The 25,212-nt window shown below is 48.5% G+C and overlaps 2 protein-coding genes across 4 annotated transcripts; one reads left to right on the top strand and one right to left on the bottom strand.

The window, feature by feature from the left end:
• Window positions 1–1,077: 1,077 nt before the first annotated feature.
• SLC25A38 (solute carrier family 25 member 38) lies at window positions 1,078–11,760 on the bottom strand. 3 transcript variants are annotated; one of them, XM_050892081.1, is made up of 7 exons: window positions 11,642–11,760; window positions 9,839–9,960; window positions 9,103–9,187; window positions 8,404–8,583; window positions 7,774–7,942; window positions 6,927–7,093; window positions 1,078–4,903 (listed from the first exon to the last, which is right to left on the bottom strand). In XM_050892081.1, exons 1-7 carry the CDS (start codon window positions 11,708–11,710, stop codon window positions 4,781–4,783), a joined length of 915 nt encoding a protein of 304 aa, XP_050748038.1. In that variant the 5' UTR covers window positions 11,711–11,760; the 3' UTR covers window positions 1,078–4,780. The 3 variants fall into 3 exon arrangements, with proteins under 3 accessions (XP_050748038.1, XP_050748040.1, XP_050748041.1); XM_050892083.1 differs by lacking the exon at window positions 11,642–11,760 and adding an exon at window positions 10,874–10,951; XM_050892084.1 differs by lacking the exon at window positions 6,927–7,093.
• Window positions 11,761–17,479: 5,719 nt separating this feature from the next.
• Window positions 17,480–19,875, top strand: LOC127013603 (C-C chemokine receptor type 8-like). Its single transcript, XM_050892551.1, has 2 exons — window positions 17,480–17,533; window positions 18,796–19,875. The coding sequence occupies exons 1-2, from the start codon at window positions 17,480–17,482 to the stop codon at window positions 19,873–19,875; spliced, it is 1,134 nt and encodes a 377-aa protein (XP_050748508.1).
• Window positions 19,876–25,212: the final 5,337 nt, after the last annotated feature.

Here is a 25,212-nt window from a genome sequence, read left to right on the forward strand (position 1 = left end):
AGTAAAAATTAAAAAAGCAAGCAAAGCATTTGCCTGTTTTTTAGGTGATAGGGAGATCTGTAATTCAATGTTTTACTACAAGGACAGTGCCTTCAAAGTGTTCTTTTTCTATCTTTCCCACCCTCCACTACCCAAGAGGGTTAGGGAGCTTGTCTGCTGTCTCTCCTCGCAGCTGGGGCAATGGTCAGCAGCAGGAGCAGAAACACCCTCTACACCGGAGGTGGTTCTCCAAGGCAGCAGGAGAGCTCCGGGGAGCCCTGCGTGTACGAGCGGGCACTATCGCCAGCCTAACTTGGTATCAGGTACCTGCACAAGCAGTTCGGGTCCAGCTGGCACAAGGCCGCACGCCAGGACTGTCTGGTAAGTCTGTTACACACAGATAACTGTCCATGAAAATTGCTCCATTTAAGAATGTGTCATCTAGGCAACATCTGAAAAGAGGTTTGGGATCTTCACATCTGGAGGATGTATATCTCCGTACCAACAACATCAACGTTTTGCTTAGCACAAGCTGCCTGCTACTGAATCCCACGACCGTACTGTGACGGCAAGAGGAGATCCCAGCAATCCAGCGTCACCTTGCACTATGCCCTGCAGCAGAGGATTATGTCCCAAGCACAATTTCTGGTCCCCTGCTGAGATCAGACTGCCCAAGCAGCAAAGACCTGGTTGGCAGGAGATTAAAAACAGTCTCTCCCCAGAGTGCTTAAAACCCCACTGTCCTCAAGGCGGGTATTCCACCAGCTAGTATGGAGATTCAATTTCCATCAGTCTTTACACACAGCAGGCAGGCAGAGGAAGCTGTGAAAAAGACAAGACTCCCCATTGCTATGTGTTTTTTCCATTTAAGTAAAGCTTATTTAGGTTGTACTAGCACAGCCTGTGTACATTATACCCCATACGAAAAAAAGAGACTGTGCATTGCCTTGTATGGGCTCTGAACTCATCCCATAGTCCTGTTCTCTTGGGAAACTTCTTTTGCTTTCTTAAGCCTCTATTCCATCCCATCCCTTGTGGGTTTGACTGGTTTGGGGTTTGGTTTTTTTTAAAGAAACACTGAAGAGATGACATGATTCATTCTGGCAACCAGTTTAATAGAAACATATAATACAGCTTTTCACATAAATATTTTATATAGACACATAAACACTCACAATACTCAAACCTATGCAATGTTCCAAAGCTCCAGTTCTGTTTAAACAGTGCAAGGGGGAAAAAAAAAAAAATCAGCACAGGAAGAATGGAAACGTGAAGTTTCTAAAACATAAATAATCCGACTATTTCTCGTGTCCTTACAACTCACTTAAATACTGACTGCCTCAACATGTTAACCAGCTGCGTTCTTACACCACAGCTGCAGAGGCAAGCAGAGACAGCGCATGTTCACGAACAGTGTATTGCCAGCAACGGAGGTCATAGGGATCCAACTGTGATCCTGCCATATGTAGAAGGGATCACACCACCTTCTCTGGAGTCCAAGCTAAGACAGCTTTGGAAATTATTATCTGATAGGATTGTTAGTGTTGAACTGCTGGCATGATGCAGGTAGGTGATTAAGCACCTGTGTCCGGATCTTTTATTTGATTTACTTTGCATTTAGGTTGTACAGTGACATCTAATTTGTTGTTAATTAGAAGCATACAACCTCAAGGGCAATATATCTAAACTTCAAGTCCGCACACTTGTTTTTCTTGACTTGCTATAGCTATCAAGAAGTAACTTCAATAAATCACTTTAGAAACAGAATGTTTTTGAAGAGGGGAAAAGGGTGAAGGATGGTAAGGATCAGAGCTGAGAAACAGTCTTCTGCCTGCCTACGTGATACAGCTTTCAGAAGACAGTGAAACAGGACTTCAGGCTTTCCCTTCCCCCATATATGAGATCTGACAAAAGAAATAAAAGAAAAACAAACAACAAACTTGCACCGCAAAACTCACTCTCCCTAGCTCACATGGAGAGAAGTTTTTGGATTTGCAGCACCAAGGGTTGATGAAACACAGTGCAGTTTAGATTCTCTAGTTCTTAAACTCAAAAGGAGCCCAGGCTAATTCACAAGTCAAAAGCATATACTTTTTCACTCTACTGCAACAACAAAGAGCCTCCACATTCTCCACAAAGTAAGGGGAATGGAAGAACTTTCCCAAAGGAAAAGCTAACACTGCTTCAGGCCTGAATACAGATTTAAAAAAAAAAATAAAATAAAATAAAAATCAGTAGACTTTAAAACGCCAGCACACCGGACTAAATTCTCTAGTTTTTCCTTTGTTACTTGACCAGGCAGGAGTATAGGGCATAAAAGCCACTGAAGTGTTCCTGCATTTCAGGTTTCTGATGAGGACGTTACTTAATTCAAGATTTATCACCTGGCATTCTTTGCTTGCTTGCCTCATTTTTAAGAGCCTAAGTTTCTGTCTGCACAAGTTGCACGCTGCTTTGCCATTGCTAAATCAGGAACTAAAATATTCGTGAAGCACCTTGCAGGCGACACCATACACAGCCCTTCACTGCCACAGCCCAGGATGATCAACAGATCCAACTCACACACCACATTAAGAAAGCCCCAAATAAATTCAGGCTTCCAGTACAATATGTCGGTTTGATCCCATGCATAGGGGAATAAAAGACAAATGACGTAATTCATGTAATTGCCACCTTACTCCGCCAAGTCAACAATCCTAGACTTGGTTCTCCAGCTCTCTGTGCCAGCAGTGCTCAGGATAACAAACAGCAGGATGTGCAGTTACCGCTGTTTCATGCACTCTCACGAGTTCAGGTCACTAAGGGTAGGAGGGACAGCAAAAGAAAGGAACAGTTCTTCATATTTAGCAAATCATGTGCCCACATGCCTGACAGTGAGAAGCAGCAGAGGGAATGTGACAGCTTGTCAGTCACAACGTGGAATGATTTGATGCAGTGCTCTATTATTAAGTACACTTGTGCACACAGGACCCTCCACCACCATTCTTGGATAATCCTGCACTGTGTAGCGCCAGCCTCCCCTCGCAGATGGGCTGAGGCTCAAAATAGGCAGCATCTTCCAAGCCTCCAGCTCGTCCCCTTACACTTCACTCAAGACTTAACTTTCACATCAGTCATCAAACCTTCTTGGAGTTGGAATCTGGTAGAGAACATCTTTTACAGCCTACATCCCCTCTACTCTTCTGCTCATGAGGTTGTCAGGGCAGGCAGTGATTGTGCAAATTATACTCTAAATTTTACGAACAACAGGTGGGTAGTACTGGTTGTTCGTACAGCTACAGTGTCAAGTCTTCATATTTAGAGACATCTGCTCTGTTTCTAAAGTGAATTGTAATATCCATAGCTATTTAAGAAAATAAAAGCCAAAGCTATGTTTTCTGCAAGGCACACTATAGAACAGGATGCACACTTCCACGCCCAGCTTTGTGGCAATGCTAACAGAGCTGCAAGAGTCCCAACCCAGCCAGCCAGCACAGAGGCACAACTGAAGAAAGGAGCAGGCTGTACCCAAGTTTGGACAGCACACGCTATGAGGTCTGTGTAACAAAGTAGAAATGAGGAAGAAGGCACAGTGGATGAAAAAAGTGTATTTATCTCTAAGCCTAAACTCAGGAATACTGAAGTATGGACTACCTGCTAATAGAAAATAATCAGCCAGGAAACTCTGAAGGGTCTGTGTGGAGCCCAAAGAGAATCAAAGTTCCCTACAAAACACTCATAGGTCTCAAACTTTGGAGAAAGCTTACAGAAAAGAATAGCCTTTTCTTTCCAAACCCAAAGATACTCCACATGCAATCAGCAGCAGCTTTTAAGAGAAATCTGAAGTGTCAGTATCTATATCTGCTTCCACTATACATTTATGCATTATGAGCTATGACCCAGAAGCTACACCTAAGGACCAGCTCGCACTGAGGGTGTTGATCAGGGATTGACAAATGCATAATAGGACACAAATAAGTCTCTAGTACAACTGGATTAAAAAATATATATATATACACTTGAGTGTTCCTGATATAGTCAGACCAGCAGGAAAAATGTTTTTCAGAGAACAAGCAGAACTTTGGTAGCAATCAACTCTAAAGTGCTTTATGCTTCTTAATTCCTGTGCAAACACTGCTGTAGAGGCAGAAGCATGTTTCAAGAGTGTTAAGATGCTCAATTACATAATAACACATGACACAGCAAGGAGGTTCCAGTTACCTTCTCTGCTATCATGCACAGTACAAAAGTGATGACAGAGAGCGTGTTCCTAGCTTTCCTTCAGCACTTCATTTCTCTTCCACCCACTCCTGCAATATAAGCATTAAGAAACACATCCAGTCTCCCACTGTGGTCTGCAACGTTCCCCTGTGAGAACAAAGAATATGAGGAAGGAGGATCTACATCAGACGGTGGGTCATTGTGGCCTTACTGGCCTGACCAGCAAGGAACAAGCTGGCAGGTTCTGCAATCACTGTTTTCTCCTCAAACACTTTTGCTCAGCAATGTCTCATTGCATAAAGGTGGTGAGCACAGAGCTCTTAAAAAGTGGCTTTTCTCCCAGCATAGTTACTAGGCTGTGGAAACCCTGCCATTTCCCGTGGCAGTCTGCAAGTGGAGTCCTTCTGGAATGCATTGATCAAATGATGCAAAGATCCGATCCTTCTTTCCTCTACTTGCCAAAAGGCCTAACCCCTGTCTCAGAAGGGCCTTCTTCCTCCTGGCTGAGCAAGGCTTATTCCTCTGTAGAACTGAGAACTTCCTAGTGCCAGTCAATCACAGCAAGCAGGAGGTGAAGCTGGTCATTTCTTGTGCAAGTCAGTCAAGATTTCAAGCCCATTTTTTCCATCATCTGTTCATACACCGTCCATGCCATTGCTGCCATCAGAGTCCGCCTGAGGGCACGGGGTACACCACCTCGGAAAAAGCCGACCAACCCGAAGTCCTGCAACAGGAGATAAACAAACAGCAATCCATCACAATCTGCCTCTAGTGTTTTATTTTCTCACCATTTATTACATGGAACAGCACAGGATATATTTCAGCTAAGACCTAGATCAGTTTCTGAAAGACCACAGCTTAAATAGCATTTAATGTTTAGGAAGAACCTGTAGCACTGTGCAATTGCAGGGCTACCCAAGAAAGCAGGAAGAGCAGTGAGTGGGGAAAGGAATGCCAAGATGGGGACAATGGATGGGGAAAGCCACACTCAAGCCCAACAAAGAGAAGGCAAGGGTGTAATCATTTCAAGACACTTCAGGAAAATGACTTGTCTTTGTTTTAAAGCTTCTGTCGTGGTTTAACCCCAGTCAGCAGCCAAGTACCATGCAGCTGCTCCCTCGCTCCCCCTGCCCCGCTCCCAGTGGGACGGGGAGGAGAATCGGGAAAGAAGGTAGAACTCGTGGGTTGAGATAAGAACAGTTTAATAACTAAAGTAAAATATAATACTAAGAAGAATAATAATGAAATATAATAATAATAGTAATAGTAATGAAAAGGAATATAACAAAAAAAGAAGAGGGAAAAAAAAAGAAAAAAAAAAACCCAGTCATGCACAATGCAATTGCTCACCAGCCGCTGAGCGATGCCCCAGCAGCAATCCGCGCCTCCCGGCCAACTCCCCCCTCTTTATATACTGGGCATGACGTTCCCCGGTATGGAATAGGCCTTTGGCTAGTTGGGGTCAGCTGCCCTGCCGATGCTCCCTCCCAGCTTCTTGCACACCTGCTTGCTGGCAGAGCATGGGAAACTGAAAACTCCTTGACTTAAGAGAAGTGCTACTTAGCAACAACTAAAACATCAGAGTGTTATCAACATTATTCTCACACTAAATCCAAAACACAGCACTGTACCAGCTACTAGGAAGAGAGTTAACTCTGTCCCAGCCGAAACCAGGACAGTTGCATATTTACAGAAGTCACTTAGCTATTCTGTAAAAACTGAGATTTGTAAGTACTGAAGTAAAAAAACATTCCGGTATGAGAAAAATGTACCATGCACAAATAAACAGATTCTTGTTTAGGAATAGAGTTCAATATGGAAACAAAGCAAACCTGCCAAGATCTGCCCTTCGGAGGGCAGGAAGGGAAAGGTGGGCTTTGAGTACATCTCCATCCCATTCCTGGGATACAGATCTAGGCATTTATTTCTCTTTTAGTGTCCAAAGGGCAAAGAATTGTTTTGTAGCTGGTTTGTATCTGAAACTGGCATTTCACGCTACATACTAAAGAAACCCTTTGCCCGTGTGGTAATCACAGATGTGCCTACACCGATAAACCAGAGGTGGCAGCAGCTGTAAGTACAGCTCCTCCAAGCCTACATACTAAGCTAACCTGAAATGAAGTTAAGATGAAATAAGCTAAGTGCTTTCCATCACTACCAGTGTAAGAATCTATACGTAACAGACATAACTGAAGTGAAATCATTCACCAGCCTGAAACATGAAGTGGGTCTGTGTGGAGAGATGCTTGCTGGAATATGCCCACCTTTGTGCTCCAGTACTCTGAGCTTGCTCTCCAATTCCCCATCATCTGTAACTTTGTGAAAACAGATAGAGGACTGAGGAATGGCAAGAATAATCAGAGAGCAATTCACTGCCTTGTAATCCATTCAAGAGGAGCAAGAAACACACCCAAGTCGTGACAATGGCCCCTCTAATTACAAGGAAAAGCAAGGAATGGACTGAAGCTTCCAATTGCATTCAGACCATCAACCAGAGTGCCTTCCAGTTATTACTGAACAGGTCTGCACATAAACCAGTGCCAAGAGATTCAGCCTCAGTCTCCCACAGCATGACCCACTTCAGCTTCTGAAAATGCTGACACTGATCAGCCTGACTGCAAGAGCATACCAAGCAGTCACATTTGTTCACCTCTAAAAGGCAACAACTTTCTTAGCATAGCTGTGCTTCAGGCAAGGAGACCAGAAGGGAGGCTGTGATTGTGCATATTAGAAGGGATTCACCTCACCTTGTAGATGAAGGCAATGGCCTGGCTTGTCCTGTGGTACTTTTGGGGGGACAGCTGCATGTGTGTTTTGATGACGTCAGCAGGCTGCGTTGCCAGCGAGGCCAAGATTCCCGCAAAGATCCCACAGCCAAAATTCAGCAAGGGCATAAGCACTGGATCCAGCTGGTCTGCAACAGAGCAAAGGGAATGCACTCGGACACGAAACAGGCCAGGAACACTCATGTGGTGTGACAAAGTGAAAAGCTACTGAATGATTAAATCAACGCTGGAGTCTAAGAGAAGTTAAAATCCACACAGGGTAGAGAAACCTTTCAAGGGGAAAAGTGGCTACTAGTCACTATTAAAGTGAATATTGAAATAACTATTAAATAGTCACTATTAATGTGAATATTAAAGTAACTATTAAAGTTAGCACTAAAAAGACTCATTTGCTGGGGAACTGAATTTGACAGGAACTCAGAAAAGGAAAGATTGTGCAAGTGTTGCCCCAGCCAGTTCTAACATCAGAGAAGCCCCGGTTTAGTGGAAACTGATCAGTATACAAGACAACCAGCAGCAGAAAGCACCGCTGAAGACATCCTCTCTTTCAACTGTTCACTGACCCACCTTATGCATCAGTCTTCATAATGACAATCAATTTAGGGTCAATTTCCATTTCTACACTGACCTGAGCTATAGGTCTACAGTTCTCCACAGGAAAATGTGAATGTCCCGCCTAAAGCCCTACAAGAGACTAATTTAACTACTGAGGTAGAGGGCAATAAGCAGAGCATGCAGACAGTCAACTGCAGGGCAAGATGAGAGAAGAGAAACATTTTCCATTACAGCGTCCAACGTTCAGCCTTACCCTGAGGTGTGAGTTTTTTGGTCTGTGTGTAGAACATCAGATAGATGCCAGAGAAGGGTGCATCCCGCAGCAGCGTTGCGGTGAGCCCACTGAACATGCCACGAGCCCCTTCCGTCTGATAGATATTCTTCAGAGCTCCATATACACTCCCATAGCCAAATCTTCCACTCTGCAAGGGTAGACAACGGTCAGTCAGTCGTGTGCCAGGCACAGGCCAAGGAGCCCTACACACACCCTGAGGCCACAGCGTCCAAACAAACGGTAGTATGCACTCAATGTGATGCCCGAAATGGCAGCACAGACAACAGCCCAAGGCAAAAAATGGGTTCCACCTACCTCAGCCTTTAAAGCAATCCTTCAGGAAGGTAAAATATGAAAGATGCTACACAAATGTTGTATACAACTGAAACCTAAAAATCTCAGGGTGAATTCTGTTTCATCATACACTTCTTGCCTAAATATCAGTGCATGGCATTTCCTGCACAATGTGTGAACTAGGATGAAATCAGGACTACATCCCTGGCTGTACCCAAGTGGCAGCAACCTTCTCCAGACAGAAGAATTTCTTTTTCATCATGCAGAAGGCATGTGACATCATTAACAGGGAACTAACTAGAAAGTCATACTCACCTCATATCGGGTCTTCACTACAGTCACTGGCAACATGCAAATCCCAGAAACCGCACGTGCGGTGGCACCCAGAAAGACAGATTCCAGGGCTGTGGGTGAACGGTCCACTAGAAACTTTTGCTTCATCATGTACAAAGTGCTGAAGTAAATCCCAACCCCAGGAATACATCTTGCAAAGGACTTCAGAAGAAACAGAAGCAGATGAAGAAAGAAAAAGCATACATAAGACAAAATGTACTACAGAACATTTCAGAGACTGTTAAACTCGACAGGAAGCTTTGTAGAAAACAAAAAAATCACTAAAGCTAACATGCTGAGGAAAGAAAACAAGGTAAAAATCATTTACGGCACTGAGAGCCAATTGATTCAAATGATGCCAGGATTTAACGCATTCCTCAATGGCAGTTTTCTAGGAACAAGATATTCCAAAACAAAATGAAGTTGATGCAGTTGCCACTCCACATTTGCGAAAGTATTCAAGTGTTCAGCTGCTCAGGACTGCAAAACCACAGGGACTGCTACGACCAAATCAGTGGAATTCAAAACATTAACTCCTTGAAATAGGATTTAATCTAAATCACATGGTTTCATTCATAATTGTACAAGAGCTGGCTATTTAAATCCAGGCAGCCATAGTTAGTAACAGTAGGTTTATTTATCTACTTATTTTTAGAAGTCAGGGTTAAAACAGCCACTTACTGGAGAGACACCTTTCCAGAGCCCCAGAAGACTCTCAGTACGAACAACCCTAAAGAGCAGTGTTATCATCCCAGCACGACCAGACCTGAAACGAAGACAAGACAGGAACTGCAGAGATGACCTGCTTCTGCTCTCTGGCAGATGTACTCCTCAGCCATCCCCTTTCACTCGTATCTCTGTGCATTACCCCAGCACCTCCGAGGTGCTCTTTCTCAACTCAGCCTGCTTTTCTTGGTCGCTCTTTCCAGGGCTTCTCCATCACCTTCTACTCTCCCATCACTTGTAACACACGTTAGAGGCCTCTCTCATTAGTATTTTTAGTTGCTCACTCCCTTTGTTAGCAGCAGCAGATGTAGTCATGGTTGACTACATGGAGCAAACAGGAGCAGCTGCACACATGGAAAAGTTATGTGACAACCGCACAGGACTTTTCAGGCAGAGGACACCCCATGAAACTGCACAGCAGCCACTCCAGCAAACACCATCTCTCAGATGAGTACAGACAAATGCTGAGGTTACATGTTATTAAAGGAGCATTGACAAGAGCAGCCATGTTCTCTCTTCTGGAGCAACATATCAATCCTTCTCCATGCTTTAAAAACATACCTCCTATTTCAGAAAGGCTCTCCATATCCAAATTACAACCCTGAACTCCAAGCCCCAGCCAGCAAATCAGGCAGAAGCCTATGGTGGAGCACCCCCACACCCCCATGCATACACACTCCCACTCTCTCACCCATTCACAGCAGGCTGCAGAGTTTGCAGGCGGGTTTTCAGCAGGTCAAGGGGTTGGAAGAGGAGTGTGGAGCAAGTCCCACTGATGGAGCCACACACGAAGGCCTTTAGGACTGGATGCATCTGGAAGAGGAAGAAGAGTACTTCAAATGGCCATTTAATTAAGAATGGCACAAGAGGAAATATAGCAGCTGATATGTCACATGTTATAGGAAAGGAAGATGAGCCGACCCCAGACACTAAGGACTGCTGCTCAGGGCACAGGAAACTTTTTCAGACCTTTTCAGAGCCTAATCAAGTTTTATTTGTGGGTTTTGGTCCCTCTGCCTTTCCTGCGAGATTGTTCCAGAATCTCCTTGCAATTCAGTGGTTGGAAAGAGCTTTCTGAACATGAAACATATTAGCAGCTGCTTGGTAACCATTTGCCATGCCAAAGGAAATGGGTGCCCCCTTCCCACCACCCCACCAACTACCTGTGCCTTAGCCCCAATCCCATCCACCTCTGCTCGGCACCCTGCTGGCAGCACCTCCAACCCTTCCTCCCCATCACATACCAACGTCCCCCACCGCCACGGGCACTAGTGGGGCTCTCCCTTAAAACTGCTCACCACCCAAACCTGGCTGAAAAGCACCCAAAGCACAGCACAGCCTGCTCAGCTAAGGCCTGGTTTTCCTATCCACACCAGCTGCCACCTCCTGGCACTTCTCAAGAGATAAGGCAGGAGGCACAAACCACACAGTAGGGTGGAGATTATTTTTTTTTTTTAAAAACATATAACAGTGTTTTGTTAATGAAGAACGAGTTTCTACGCCACTTGGAGCAGAATCACTGTAGAGAAGACTTTTGCAGCACGGTGGTGCCTGGAGGAGCACACTCAAAAAGCCACTAATGTGTCTTTCGCAGTGAGCTGCACATGGCTGCCTTCCACCGCCGACTTTCGGACCCCTCTGAAAACCCGTTACGACCCTCCGGCCGCGCTGCACGGGCGGGAGAGCGGCCGCCCCCCAAGACATCGCCCCCCCCCCCCGGCCCCACCGTTACGGGGCAGGGCCGCCCGTCCCTCAGGCTGCCCCGAGGCCCGCCTCCCAAGAGCCCGGCGGCCGCGGAACACGATGAAGGACGGGAGAGGGCGCAGCGAGCCCCCGCCGCCTCCCACGCGGGCGCTGCCCCCGGGCTCTCCTCAGCAGAGCGAGCGAGGAGAGCCCGAGAGCAACTGTCGGTTACCGACGTCCCAACGGACCATAACGGCCCGGCCGCACGTCACTACCTCCACCTCTCGCCCCGGCATCCCAGCGCCGCCCCGCAGCCAGTGAGCGCGGCGGGCAAGAGTGACGCGCGCGCCGTCCCGCCCCCGCTGGCCAATCCGCGCAGCCAGCCCCGAGCCAAGCCGGGGGGAGGAGGGAGAGCGCGACCCCGCAAAGCGCATGCGCCTCCCCGTAACCCTTCGCGTGCCCCGCCCTCCCCACCGACAGCGGCTGCCCGCGGCCTTGCGCCGCCGCGCCCAGGCGGGCCTCGGCCTGGCCAGCGCCGGGCCCCAGCCTGAGCCTGAGAGCGAGCAACGGCCAGCCGCAGCCAGCCGCCTCGCCCCCCGGGATCGCGTTTTTGTCACGTCTCTTGGCTGTTCAGTGTCCAGCAACTGAGTCCCAGTGGGCTCTGTCAGACACGGGCAGCGGGAAGGGGACGGTTCATAAAGGGTACTCTTCATGTCTTCCCTCAGGCTTCCCTTCCCCCCCCCCCCCCCCCCGTCTTGTTTTGGAGACTGTGGCGTTCAAAACCCTGAGCTTCTTGCTGACGCTTTCTTACCACTAGTGTTTCCACTTGATCTTCCACATCCTGGGCCCGGAGCAGAGGAGGGCTGGGTTTCCAGAGCATTGAAGGAGTGAGGCGCCGAAATGAGGTGCTTCTATTTCAGACCTGCGTCAGCCTTGAGACTGTGCGTCTTTGCTGCATCTGCAGAGCCAGCCATTTCTTATCAGCGAAGCAGGAGGAGGCTCGGAGAAGCGTGCAGCGGCTTTGACAAGCTGCTTTTCTGAGAATCTGGCCTGTCAGCTTGCCATGCCCTGGCCGAGTAAGGGGCAGTACATCCAGACACGTCATGCTCCAGCTAAGTTGGGTGGTTCCTAGAAAGAAAATCTTGGGCACAGCAATAGCCACATGCACAAACCACTTACTCTTGTCCGCTCGCTTTGCCAAATGGCAGCCCCATAAGAAAGAGGGAATGTACTTCTACGCACACAGGCTAGCAAAAGCTCTTCATTAGGGATTCTCTCTTCCCTTTTGCAAGCTCCTCTCTCATTATGCAGTTCCCTTCCCGGGGTAGTGACTGACTTAGGTTTCTTTAACTGACTCTGCCTGCTAATTCATGGAAAAGGGGATCAGCTCACCCCCATCCCTCCTGGTGCTTCTTTCCCTAGCTCACATCTTGCTCCACTGTGGACCTCCACAGGGGACAACCTGCGTCACCATGGTCTTCACCACAGGCTGCAAGGGAATCTCTGCTCCGGCACCTGGAGCACCTCCTCCCCCTCCTTCTTCTTCACTGACCTTGGTGTCTGCCGGGCTGTTTCTCTCACATATTCTCACTCCTCTCTCCTAGCTGCTGTTGTGCAGTGCTTTTTACCCTTTCTAAATATGTTATCACAGAGGCGCTACCAATATCGCTGATGGGCTCAGCTTTGGCCAGCGGCGAGTCCATCTTGGAGCTGGCTAGAACTGGCTACTTCCGACATGGGGGCAGCTTCTGGCATCTTCTCACAGAAGCCACCCCTGCAGCCCCCTTGCTACCAAAACCTTGCCATGTAAACCCAATACATCATCACTGATTATATAAGGAAGCTGGCTGGGAGATACATGTCATTTTGAAAAAGCTCCTTTGGCTGGTTTCCTTTGGCATCTTTCTGGTGTGCTGGGTGGGACTGGGTAAGATACCCAAGCACTTACAGGAGTGTTTTGTTCTCAGAACTAATTCTGACTTTAATCATGGCAGTTTGCATCTTGTTTGACTTTTGCTTTGAAGACACAGTAAAAACACATTTAAATGATTGTTTAGAGGAGTAAGCTTAACAACTCTAATAAGGCTGACAAACCCAAGTGATACGTTTCAAATGTTTCTGTATGCAGTTGAGCTTTTGTATGGAGCTGAGGGTGGTGTGGCTGGATCCTCTCCCTCCGTGTCTTTGGGTGGACCTACAATGGACACTTTCGTGGTTTTCCAAAGCAAAGCAGGGACTGCAACAATAGTGGCCAAACAGCACACATCCCAAGAAAGAGCTCTTCCAGCATGAAACCCTGGCAGTAACAGCAGTCTCCAGGTTCTTGGCTTGCTGTGGACCTGGAAGAGTTTTGCTCCCTTCAGAGAAGCCTCATGATGAATGAGGAGGTGAAGCAGCACCGCTAATCACACACATCTCTGCAGGGATCATTTCCATGTGTCGTGGTTTAACCCCAGCCAGCAGCTAAGCACCACGCAGCCACTTCCCCCTCCCACCTCCCAGTGGGGTGGGGAGGAGGAAAAAAAGTAAAACTCGTGGGTTGAGATAAGAACAGTTTAATAACTAAAGTAAAACAAAATACACTACTAACTAATAATAATAATAATAATATAATTGTAATGAAAAGGAATATAACAAAAAAAAAAAAGAAATACCCAAGAAAAGACAAGGGATGCACAATGCAGTTGCTCACCAGCCGCTGAGCGATGCCCCAGCAGCAATCCGCGCCTCCCGGCCAACTCCCCCCTCTTTCTCGACTGGGCATGACGTTCCCCAGTATGGAATAGGCCTTTGGCTAGTTGGGGTCAGCTGCCCTGCCGATGCTCCCTCCCAGCTTCTTGCGCACCTGCTTGCTAGGAGAGCATGGGAAAGTGAAAACTCCTTGACTTAAGAGAAGCGCTACTTAGCAACAACTAAAATATCAGAGTGTTATCAACAGTCTTCTCACCCTAAATCCAAAACACAGCACTGTACCAGCTACTAGGAAGAAAATTAACTCTATCCCAGCCAAAACCAGGACACCATGCCTCACTTCTGCAGGAAAACCCAGCAGAGGCAGCCTCATCCCTTCATGTCACTGTCCTGGAGAGATGCAAGGAGCACCAGTGGGAGAAATATTTATTCTTCATTAAAAAGGTGGGGAGGCAAAAATTACCTGCGTGATCCGGGTCCAGACTGGTCTCTGCTCAGGGGTGGCTACAGCTGGGGTGCGCAGGCACTGTTGGCTTTAGGTGTAGGACGACTCTCTCTGAATCCATGGTCCCTTCTGCCCCCGTGCCTCACACTATGGTCTCATCACGGTCCCAAATTTCCCAGTTGCTGAGAGACAGGAACTGAAACGCAAAGTGTTACTGACTCTGCTGAAGGACGCAAGCCTCTCTGCAGAGCCAAACACTGCTTCAAGGCACTGCCAGTCCAGGAGAGACCCCTCCCCACCAAGATCATTTCCAGTGACAGCACTGGTCAACAAGCCCACCACCATGTCAGAGCCAACAGGGCTGGGGCCCTGGAGCAGACACCTCTCCACAGCAGGCCTGAATGGCAGTCTGACGAGCATCACCCCCAGGGTGACACCGATGCAATCGATCTGGCTGTGACCAGGGAGGTGGACCACATGCTCTGTATGTGTTGTGCCATGAGGACATCTTCCACAGGAGGATCCCACAGGGCTTTACAGGGACCCGCAAGTCACCGTGGCTGCCCAGCACCAGGGACCAGCCTCATGCCAGTTACAAACAGGGAGACCCCAGCACACTGCACACACACACTCGCATGTGACAGAGGCACGGATGTGGCTTGTGGTGCACAGTGGTATGGGCAAACCAGAGCGCAGGAGCAAGGAGATGTCCTGATGTGTGTTGGGCAGATTAGCAAATGGCCTTGACATTACTGCAGGAAAGGTGCTGCTGGTGAGCCCTGAGAGGCAGAGCTGAAGCTGGCGGGTGTGTTTGCACCCAGCACCACACCATTCTCTGCACTGCTGCGGCTGAACACGGCTCGGGTGCTGAAGGTGCCAAATTTGTGGTTACGAGTTAAGAAAGGTGTTTTCTAGCTCTTGACCCAAACCAAAAGGATCCCCAGGGGAACGTGTGCTGCCATGCTGCAGACCAGGACCCTGCTGTAACCAGGAGGTTTGGCTCTGCAGTGCCTGTAGGAAGTTTTCTGCTGAGGCTCTGTCCAGAAGAAACAGGTTTTGTTTATCTCGTGCCGCTACTCCCATTTTCGCTCTGCCATAACACTGTAAGTGTGCCTTTGAGGTCAAGGAGCAGGCAGGCAAGAGCGGGGCATCCTGTCCAGGGCTGGGGCACACTGCCAGCGGGAGCAGCACCAGCACCCAGGCACTGTCCTGCCTGCAGGGTGGCTACCCAGGGACAGCTGCAGCCCTCTCTGCTCCTCATGGGCACCTGCCTCCTCCTCCTTCTGCTCTTCCTCCTTCTCCTCTCCCACTGACACCGCTGTTTGAAAGGGGGGGACACTGGCCGCCTTCCCTTCAGGGCTGGTGGCAAACTTGCATGGTTCCTGGGCTCCCTGCTGCCGTGCAGGGCACAGCCAAGGTCTCCCTGGGACGAGGTGCCAGCAGCCTGTGCCACTGCCATCACTGATGCCTGTTGACATCTCGTCTCCTCTGGCCAGTGCTTCCCCCATAGGAAAAGCCTGGAGTGGAGCTTGGTGAGCTGCAGGCAGAGGTGCCCTTTGGCATCTCCGGCTGGGGACAAAGCCTGACCCCAGGAAGGCTTGAGAAGCCACGTGTGCTGTGGGTCCAGGGAGCAGCGGTGGCTCCAAGGGTGCTTTGTGCTGCTGTGTCTGCACCAGCCAGCGCAGGCACCAGAGGATGTCCTGCCAGAGGCTCTGTGCAAATGCCGCAGGCAGCCTGCACCTCTCTCACTCAGGCTTGGTGAAATGCCTCCCCCGAGCACGACATGCGTGACCACCCCAGGTGTCACCTTCAGTCCCAGCTACCACACGGGGTGGCTTGTGAGCCTCTCTGCCTGCTGCATTGGGAGATGCTTGGGCATTTCACAGCTCCGCAGCAGTCTCGGTGCTGCTGGGACTGCTTGTTCCTTGTGCTTGGGCAGCCTGTCATCTCTATTTAGGAGATGAGAGGTACAGAACTGCCTAAGGGGCCAAATTCCTGTTTGGTTGCCCCCTCTTTTTCCACATTGCATAATTACTGGGTGTCTTCTCTGCCACCAACACTGACAGAGACGTGAGTGCCATTTTAAACCTGCAAATGGATAATGGATATCCCACTTCAACACTGCCAGTAACTCCTATGACAATGGACTTTGTTTCTGGTTTCAGTTTCTGGTTTCAGCTATTGCAAGAGTTAATAACCAGCAGAGCTTGGTTGTCAATCAGACTATCATATACATATGGCTTCACTGACACGTAAAACTTTGACCCAATGTCACACCGCCCACCATGGCCAAAGAAAGCCACCCACTGCCACATGTGGAATAGTTGCAGATTTTCTCAGTTCACGGAGATTTATTTATCCCTCTGCCTTTGGAGCGATGGTGAATGAAGGTGGGCATTCGGAGGGTTTGAGAGAGATGATAGACTGTTCCACATGGGGATCTCTAGCAGCACATCTATGGATTGACATCCAGTGAGGTACTCTTTGCTCAAAAACAAAAAAAAAGGTGATGTGACTTGCCTGAATTACAGTAATAGCACCAGGCTATAGTGAGGAGCAGCAGTATTTAAGGAGATAACACACACTTCAGATGCTGCCCGTTGCTCAGTAGTGCTGCTCTTTCCCATATATCTTGTGTTGTGGGATTGGAGACAGCTGTGGGATGAAAGCTGTGTTGGGTCAGGATGAGGCCCCCTCAGGTACTTGGCAGAGTTGGTGGAAATCCAGTGCTGTTCAGGGTTTTACTCAGTGTTAGTCTGCGAGAGCGTCCTGCAGGGTGCATGTTTTGGGCGGGAAGGGTGATATGGACTTGGCAGTGTTAGGTTTACAGTTGGACTCGATGATCTTAAACATCTTTTCCAACCTAAATGATTCTATGATTCTATGATCAGTTCCCTTGGGTATTTCTGTCTGTGCATGGGTGGGTGCTGGGGGAAGGTGCCTTCCAAGGAAAAATGTTAAAGCAAACATGGTGCCCTTCTGCCATCGCTGGCTATTGGCAGCATTGGGCCATCCTCCACAGACATCTTCACCGAAAATCCTTGGAGCAGAGGAGAGGCAGCGCTGCTTCCTCTCTCCCAGCCACGGGGACTACAGAGCAGGGGCGGCAGGCGGGACGGGGGCACCCAGGTGAGGGATGGGGGCGCTTCACAGACGCGCGGGGGAAATTGCAGATCTCTTCCACTGACGTTTGTATAAATGCTCAAAGTGAAAAAAGATACTGATTATTCAGAAGATAAACCTGACACATTTCCGTTTCTCTAAGTGTCAAGTACAGAGGCTGAACTCATTGGCTAGGTGTTTTATAAGTCTTTAATATAACACATATCACGCAGAGGAAAAGGCATTTTATGACTGTGCACTGCTACAGTGAGGACCTTGCCTGTGTCTTGGCATTGCAACATAAGCTAAGGTAAATACTGCCAGCATACATGTGTGAAGGTATGCCTGCTTCTTAAAAACCTGTGATATAAAGACATTTTTTTGGCACTCTTTCAGACACAGCGTTGGATTATGGAGGGGAACTTGACATACCTGCCAGGCAGAGGCGGCTCCGAGGACATGTTGGTGAGTCATTCCCCGCTGGGCTGCTGCCCTGCAAGCTGAGGCCAGTAGCACATCTGAGGGGTCCAGTTTTGCCTACGGGGACACATAGTACTGGTAGGGATGACGGGGGTTTAGAAGAAATCAGTGTGATTGTTGTTCTCTGAAAAATAACCATTGAGTGAAAATATCTTTGGCTGATGAGACTGTGCTTGTGGAAGAAGGCTGTCCTCAAGGGCAGGGATAGTGCTAGGAGTGTCCTATGGAGGACATCCTGACCGGGAGATGTGCTGCCACCCATCTTCTTTAGCTGTTTGCTGTCACAGGTGCTGCCCAGGGATGTGGTGGTTGCTGCTGGAGGGCTGCGAGGGGCCAGGGGGCAGGGAAGGGGCACGTCGCTGCTGCTGGTGCATCCTGACGAGTGCCAGGAGAGCAGAGCTGCTGGTGTTGAAAGGAAAACCAGCCATCCCTGTTAGCAGAGTAAGGTCTTGGCAGGCATGAGCTGCTGGCAGCAGCAGTTTGTGCTGGTGCAGGCTGAGAGGGCAAAGCTCCTGCTGGGGAGGAGGGAGGAATGGGCAGAAAGTCCCATCTGCTCTTTGGGAAGCGGCCCCTTGGGCCAGAGCTGCCATGGCTGATCTCACCTGGGGTGGAGAGAGCGTGCGACACGCAGCACCCACTGGTGACCTGTATGTGCTCGTGCCTTTACAGCTGAAAACCTGCTTGAACTGCACAGGAATCCTCTGGAAAAGTAACTTGTCCCATGAAGGGCTATTTCTGGCACTCAGCTAACTGGAAACGCAGCTTTTAGGAGATGAACGTTTACATGTCAGTTCCTCCCTGAGCCCTCCTCCCTTTCTCCTTTCTGAAGGAAACGTGGAATAGGACCCCAAAACCTATGTTGGGGGCTCTCAGCCCCCTGGCCATGCCCATTTGGTGGCTGGTTTGGGGACGCTCCCTGTCTCTGGCCCCGGTGCCCCACCAGGACTGCAGGCACGGGGCTGGGCACCCCACGTGGAGCCAGTGCGGGGATACTGGTAACCTCTGGTTTACCACCACAGCTGCATTTTCCTTGATCTCCTCTGCCTCTCTGGTGCAAGAACCTCATCCTGGATCTTGCAGGGGAGAACTGGTCACTCATGTTCATTCCTCGTTTGCATCCTCCAACACAGCTGAGGCACAGCTGTTTTGTCCTCCTGCGGCTTGGTGTGAGCTGACTTGTGCCTAGTATATTTAGTAAGAGGGTAATTTGAGATCTGGGCCTCATGAACTTCATTGTCCTTGAACAGGTGGATTACACGTCACCAACATCTAACTCCTCTGCAGCCTATGAATACGCCGCCTTCTACCCAGAACTGGACATCAGCTGTGATCTTGAAAATATTCCAGCATTTGCATCTACCTTTTTTCCAGTGCTGTACTCCCTGCTGTTCGTGATCGGCCTCGTGGGAAATGCTTTGGTTGTTTGGGTCCTAACAGTCTTCAAGAAAGTCAGGGCCATGACTGACGTGTATCTGCTGAACCTCGCCATCTCTGACCTCCTCTTTGTTTTCTCCCTCCCCTTCTTGGTTCAGTACTCCATCGTGAGCCAGTGGACTTTTGGAAATGCAATGTGTAAAATCATCAGCTCAGCTTACTTCATTGGTTTCTACAGCAGCGCCTTCTTCATAACCGTCATGAGCATCGACAGGTACTTTGCCATTGTCCAGTCTGTCTACGCTCTACAGGTTCGGACAACTGCCTATGGGGTTATCACCAGCCTGGTCCTTTGGGCAGTCGCCATTTTAGCATCAGCGCCAGACTTAATTTTTTTCCAGGAAACGAATGACAATAACCGGACTAAGTGCATCCCTCACTATCCTGACAGCAACAATGGCTGGAAGACTTTCAGTAATTTTGAAGTCAACATCCTGGGGTGGCTGATCCCTGTTGGTGTCCTCGTTTTCTGCTACTGCAGCATCTTGAAAAACCTGCAGAAGTGCCATACTCAGGACAAGTACAAAGCAATGAAACTGGTTTTTATTGTCGTCATTGTGTTCTTCCTCTTCTGGACTCCCATCAACATCGTGCTTTTTCTGGACTCTCTGAGGAACATGTACATCATCGATGACTGCCAGACAAGCCAAAGGCTAGACCTAGCCACGGAGCTGGCTGAGGCGCTCTCCTTCGTCCACTGCTGCCTCAACCCGGTAATCTATGCATTCGTGGGTGAGAAGTTCAAGAAGCATCTCCGCGAAGCTTTCAGAAAATATGCACGTTTTCTGTTGGTCTGCAAAGACTATAGTGCTTTTGATAGGCGCAGCCTGGACAAGCACTCCTCTCTGCACGTGACGTCCTCACAGTCGTCTTTTGTTGGCACTGTCTTGTAGAGCTACAAGTCAAAAACTTTCATGCTGAACAGGTGACGTGAGGTTGAGAAATCCTCGCAGCAGGGCATCCACAGGGATGCACTGTTTGGGCAACCTTTTAGGACAGGAAAAGTGGAAGCAGCTGCTTGAGCTTGCTTTAATCATGGTTGCCTTTGGGGTTCTTACTTTTTAGCGTCTTTTTTAGCATCTTCCTCCCTTTCCCTTGGCATGTCCTGCCCTGCCTGCTTTGTGAAAGGGAGGCTGAAATTACCAGCAGACTCCCGCACTGCCCAAGCAGCACAGAGAGGTGCCTTAGAAACATTTCTTCCCCCACTTCAGATTCAGTACTGAAAGGAACTGTTTATGTTTCCGAACTCGGGACACTTGGCCGCTCCTTCCCTCGTCTCAGCAGAGTGGATTGGCTTCATAGGCAGGGACGGGGCTCGCAGCAGGAGTGGGAACCCTCCTGCTCGTTCATTCCCATAAGGGTTTTCTCTTTGGAGGGAAGCGGTACCCAAGTTTAAGGCATCATGCCAGGGCCTGGCTCCCAGTTGACAGATCTGAACGAGGCTTCCAGCCCAGAAAGAGCTTAGTGAGTGAATAATTAGATAAGCAACAAAGAAATAAATGCTATGCATGTATTTTGTTGAAATCTTCGTGGAGGAATATCTAGGTATGAACCTGACTGCCCATCTGCTACCAGGGCCTGCAGCTCCTGGGCTGGAAGGGTTTGGAAGTTGCAGCCTAGAAATAACACTGTGGGCGTCAAGAAAAAACCCTTATGGGAATGAACGAGTGCCCCAGGGATGAGTGGAGAAATAGTTACCAGGAAAAAAAGGCTGAAGAGAGGAAAAAATACTGAGTGTGAGCGGAGAGAGCGATGAGTCATGTGTCAAAGCTTCCTGTGGACCCGCTGGCTGGTAAGCCATGGGCCAGGGCAGTGCCTGCTCTCAGCAGAGCCCTGACCCGCTGGCTGAGGGGCTCGTTGTTCTGCGGATGCCTGAAACAAGGTGGAGAAAGACACAAACAGGGGTAATACACCAAGGATCCTGTAACTCAGGTGGTATCTAAAGCAGATGGCACTGGCTGGTTTGAGAGGCCAGAGGCTCCAGAGATGCCCAAAACCCAGATGACACTCACACTTCCCCATGAAGGAACTTTTTGAACACTGTAAGCAACTGATGTGCCAATATAGTCGCTGCTCTTGAGCATACGACTGGGGTTGACCTCCCAGTTACTGTTCCAACTTCGTAACTATGAATGAGTGATATATATGTGAATGATTACCCATGCATATACATGTAGATATACATATACATACATATATATACATGCACATGTGTGTATATATACACAAGTATATACACATACATATACGTGCATATATATGTATGTATCTTTTTTATATATACAAATATTGATAGATAAATGCAATGGTGTTCTGAAGCTTTTAGTCCTGATTTATTTCTCCCTACAAGATATCACCATATTTGAAGTTTTATAATAAAGATACTGCATGTAGTGTAATTGCACAATCCTTGCACCCGAGGAACCTATTTCATCATTAATTCTTTCAGCTTGTGCATTTTCTTCTGTCCTGGGCAGTTCTACAAAACTGACAATCCCTCCAGCTGCCTCTTCTCTCCCTCCTCTCTCTCCCTTCCTCTTCTTCCTCCCCTGGGAAGAAAGAAGCGGAGAGTAGATTATCTTTTATTCTAGAAATTTAATTTCCTGTAAGAGTCTGCCCTTGTAGTGTTTCCACACATACTGAGTACCCTTGGGCTTACTTCCTAGAGTAGAGCAGAACAAAACACAAAATACAATTCTTTTAAACCACCGATCTTCTTCGGATAGGGTTTAATATTTTAATGTGTACTCCTATTTGCAATCTGGAAGGTACAATCTTTTGCAAGAACAGGCCAGTGACAGAAAGTGTGTAAGAAACACATGCTGCCTCATGTGGGCCATGACACACGTTCTCCAAATTGTAAAGCAAAGACTGTGACCAGAGGAAAAGGTTCAGCTGCTGCCTAGGTCCCAGCAGCAGGATTGCAGCCAGGTGCAGCAGTGCAGCTCCTGCCTGTCGGGTGCCTTACCACCCTTGGGCAACCAGGCTTTTTTTGTATATGCAAACACTCAGGTGCTCTAGAAGGGGATTCACAAAAATTCAGGACAAAGCCAAAGGGTGGTGGGCAGGAGGACAGTACCAGCTATCTCCCCTGCAGATTCACAGCGTGAGCCTTCTAGATCAGACCTTGCTCAGCTGAAGCACGAGAGATGGGAATGATTTCTGCAGCCCTGGAGCCCCGTCCCGCAGCCCTTGTGTGAGCGCTTTGGGACAGGTGCTGGAGCCCATTTGCCCAAGCTGGCAAGAGGATGGCCTTTCCCTGGCGCTGCTGAGCATCTCTGCTAGGGCATATCTCCCTCTTTTCAGAGGTTTCATTGATTGCTGTTGTGTAGCTGTTGGAGTAAGGCTGTGACCCAGGGCTTCCCCACAAGGGCTGTAACCCTGTGGTGTGAGGGTAGCATAAACATGCAGAGCCTTCTTTGCAAAGACTTTCACTTCTCTAGTTCTCACTAGAGTGTAAAGGGCATCTTCCCCCTGCTGCTGCCTCAGCACTGCTTGCAAACCCTTCCAGCGGGGAGGTGGGAGACGCTTTCTGCAGCTCAAAGGATTTCCTGCCAGAGGCAGCTGCCTTCCTCCATTGCAGCGGCAACACCAGGAGCCCGGAGCTGGACCTGACCTCAACTTCTGCTCGCAGCCCAGCTGCTTTGAGCTGCTACTGCTGCCTTCCTGTGCAAAGGGAGAAGGCGAGACCCACATCTGGAGGCTGCACGGCTGGCAGGACCTGTCCTGTGTTGCTGCAGGTGGCCAGGAGCATCCCTGCAGGTCTCAGAGCTCCTCTCCTTTCTGAAGGGACAAGCCTGGGAGCAGTCTGCTGCGCTGCCAGTGTCTGTGGGGGCACTGAGAGCACAGGAGAGCAGGAGGCATCTTCCTGCGTCTGTGCAAGCTGCTGGGCAGCTTGAGGGCAATACCAAATTTTAGGGTCATCCCAAGAGCTGGGAGCACAAGAAGCACCCAGCTGCTGAGGCTAGACCATCCTGCACAGACCCCGTGCCTGTTCACCTGCTTGCATAAAAAGTACCCACCACAGTTGTTATATTGGTCCTGCTCATATCTGCTACTTAGCTTTATATCCTGATCTTGCTTTTTCTTTTTGCTGAGATGATGCAGGTTAAAGAGGATTCAGGATGATGTTGGCACATATCGTAGTTTGACAACAGCCAGCAACTAAGCACCATGCACCGCTCACCCCTCCCTGCTCCCAGTGGGATGGGGAGGAGAATCGGGAAAAAAAAGCAAAACTCGTGGGTTGAGATAAGAACAGTTTAATAACTAAAGTAAAATAAAATATAATACTAATTAATAATAATAAAAATATAATAATAATTGTAATGAAAGGGAATATAACAAAAAAAAAAGAGAGAAATAACACCCAAGAAAAGGCAAGGGATGCACAATGCAATTGCTCACCAGCTGCTGACTGATGCCTGAGCAGTGATCCGTGCCTCCCGGCCAACTCCCCCCTCTTTATATACTGGGCATGACGTTCCCCGGTATGGAATAGCCCTTTGGCTAGTTGGGGTCAGCTGCCCTGCCGATGCTCCCTCCCAGCTTCTTGTACACCTGCTTGCTAGCAGAGCATGGGAAACTGAAAAATCCTTGACTTAGGATAAGCACTACTTAGCAACAACTAAAATATCAGTGTGTTATCAGCAGTATTCTCACCCTAAATCCAAAACACAGCACTGTACCAGCTACTAGGAATAAAATTAACTCTATCCCAGCTGAAACCAGGACAGCACATTAAATAGTCAGATATTTGCTTGTTCTGGCTTCAGCGTGTCATCTTAAAACAGAGACCAGAGTAATTGTTAACCACATTCAAGCTCAAACCTAAAATACATATTTGTTTTCTTTTGATTTATTGGTGTTATTTGCACCAGAGGATCCCTTCTACAGAGGGTGTCTGTTAGAAAGATGGAGTCTTTGTCTGATGCCACCCATGATGCTCTACGTGTTTGGATGGAAAGGCCTTGACAGGCTGGAGCGTTGCAGTGGCATCAGTGGGGCTCGTCTTGCACAAATGTCACTTGCCGCACTGTGCAAACCTGTGCAGCACTTGTAGAGAGCAAAAGGGTATGTTTAAGGACCCACGCTGTTGAACTACACCAGCAAAAAGTGGGATATGTGAGGACATGCTACTTACGGTGTCGCTAGATCCCTTGGGAAATAGTGTGAAGTTGGACCTGGCAGATTCTTCCACATCTGTCAGCTCTGAGCTGCAGGACTGCCACTTTAGCACAGGGAATGACAGTCTCAGCATTTTGTTCCAAAATGGCATCCCGGAGTATGAAACAAGTCCATATCTGGCTTTTTCTGGCATTATGCTGAAGCCTCCTTCCCAAGGCAACATGGAGACAACACTAATTAAATCCTTGACAGAATCTGTGGCTTTCAAGTCACTTGTTCAGGCCACTGCATACAGTTTGGGGATGAGGATGGGAGCTTCTGACTTGATCCTTTCTGGAGGAGTCCTCCTAGCCAGCAGCACAACTCTGCCTCTTTCTGCTGTGGTAACATCCAGCCACACCTGGAGGTCAGAACCAGTCAAAAGTTTTACAAGGGAAAAAAAGAAAGGTTAATGAAGGGTATTTGTGTCCCGCATCTCTCTTGGCTGAAAGATGCTCCTGCGCAGGGATGGGCCTGCATTAACATGCACAAAACTCCCCAAACCCCTGGTAATTATATCGTGTCCAGGATAATCCTGTTTTATTTTCAGCCTCTTGAAAACACTGATTTAGTATACCAGTTATGAAGCACCATGAAAATTACTAACTGTGCCAGGAGAGGATCCAGAAAGGAGCACAACAGAAAAAAAAATAAACATGACTTTAGGTATTCTGTCCGGACCTAAAAAAAGTTTGGGAAATTGAAAAAGAATTATATCGTTAGTCTGAATATGTCAATTTTAACGGTAATGTGTGGGCTGGCATGCACATTTGGTTAATATTTGTACCTCAAAAGGAGCAAGTAATGCTGAGCAAAGCAAAGCTGCTGCCGTACTACGCCAGTTTTGACGCACGGCTTCCAAGCAGTGTGCTTCTGCGTGTCCGTGCGCTTCTGCATTAATCTGTCTTTCTGCTGACTTGGCTGAAATGCCAAAATGTACAGAGCCAGGTCACAGAAATCCCCGCCTCAGAATAGCAGTAGCGTGATTTGGGTTCCCACAGCCTCTGCTGACGAGTGCATCTGCTGGGGCCTCGTCCCGACCCAATGCTGCTCTCATCTTGCGG

This window comes from Gymnogyps californianus, chromosome 2, assembly GCF_018139145.2.
Source record: "Gymnogyps californianus isolate 813 chromosome 2, ASM1813914v2, whole genome shotgun sequence".
Taxonomy (NCBI): domain Eukaryota; kingdom Metazoa; phylum Chordata; class Aves; order Accipitriformes; family Cathartidae; genus Gymnogyps; species Gymnogyps californianus.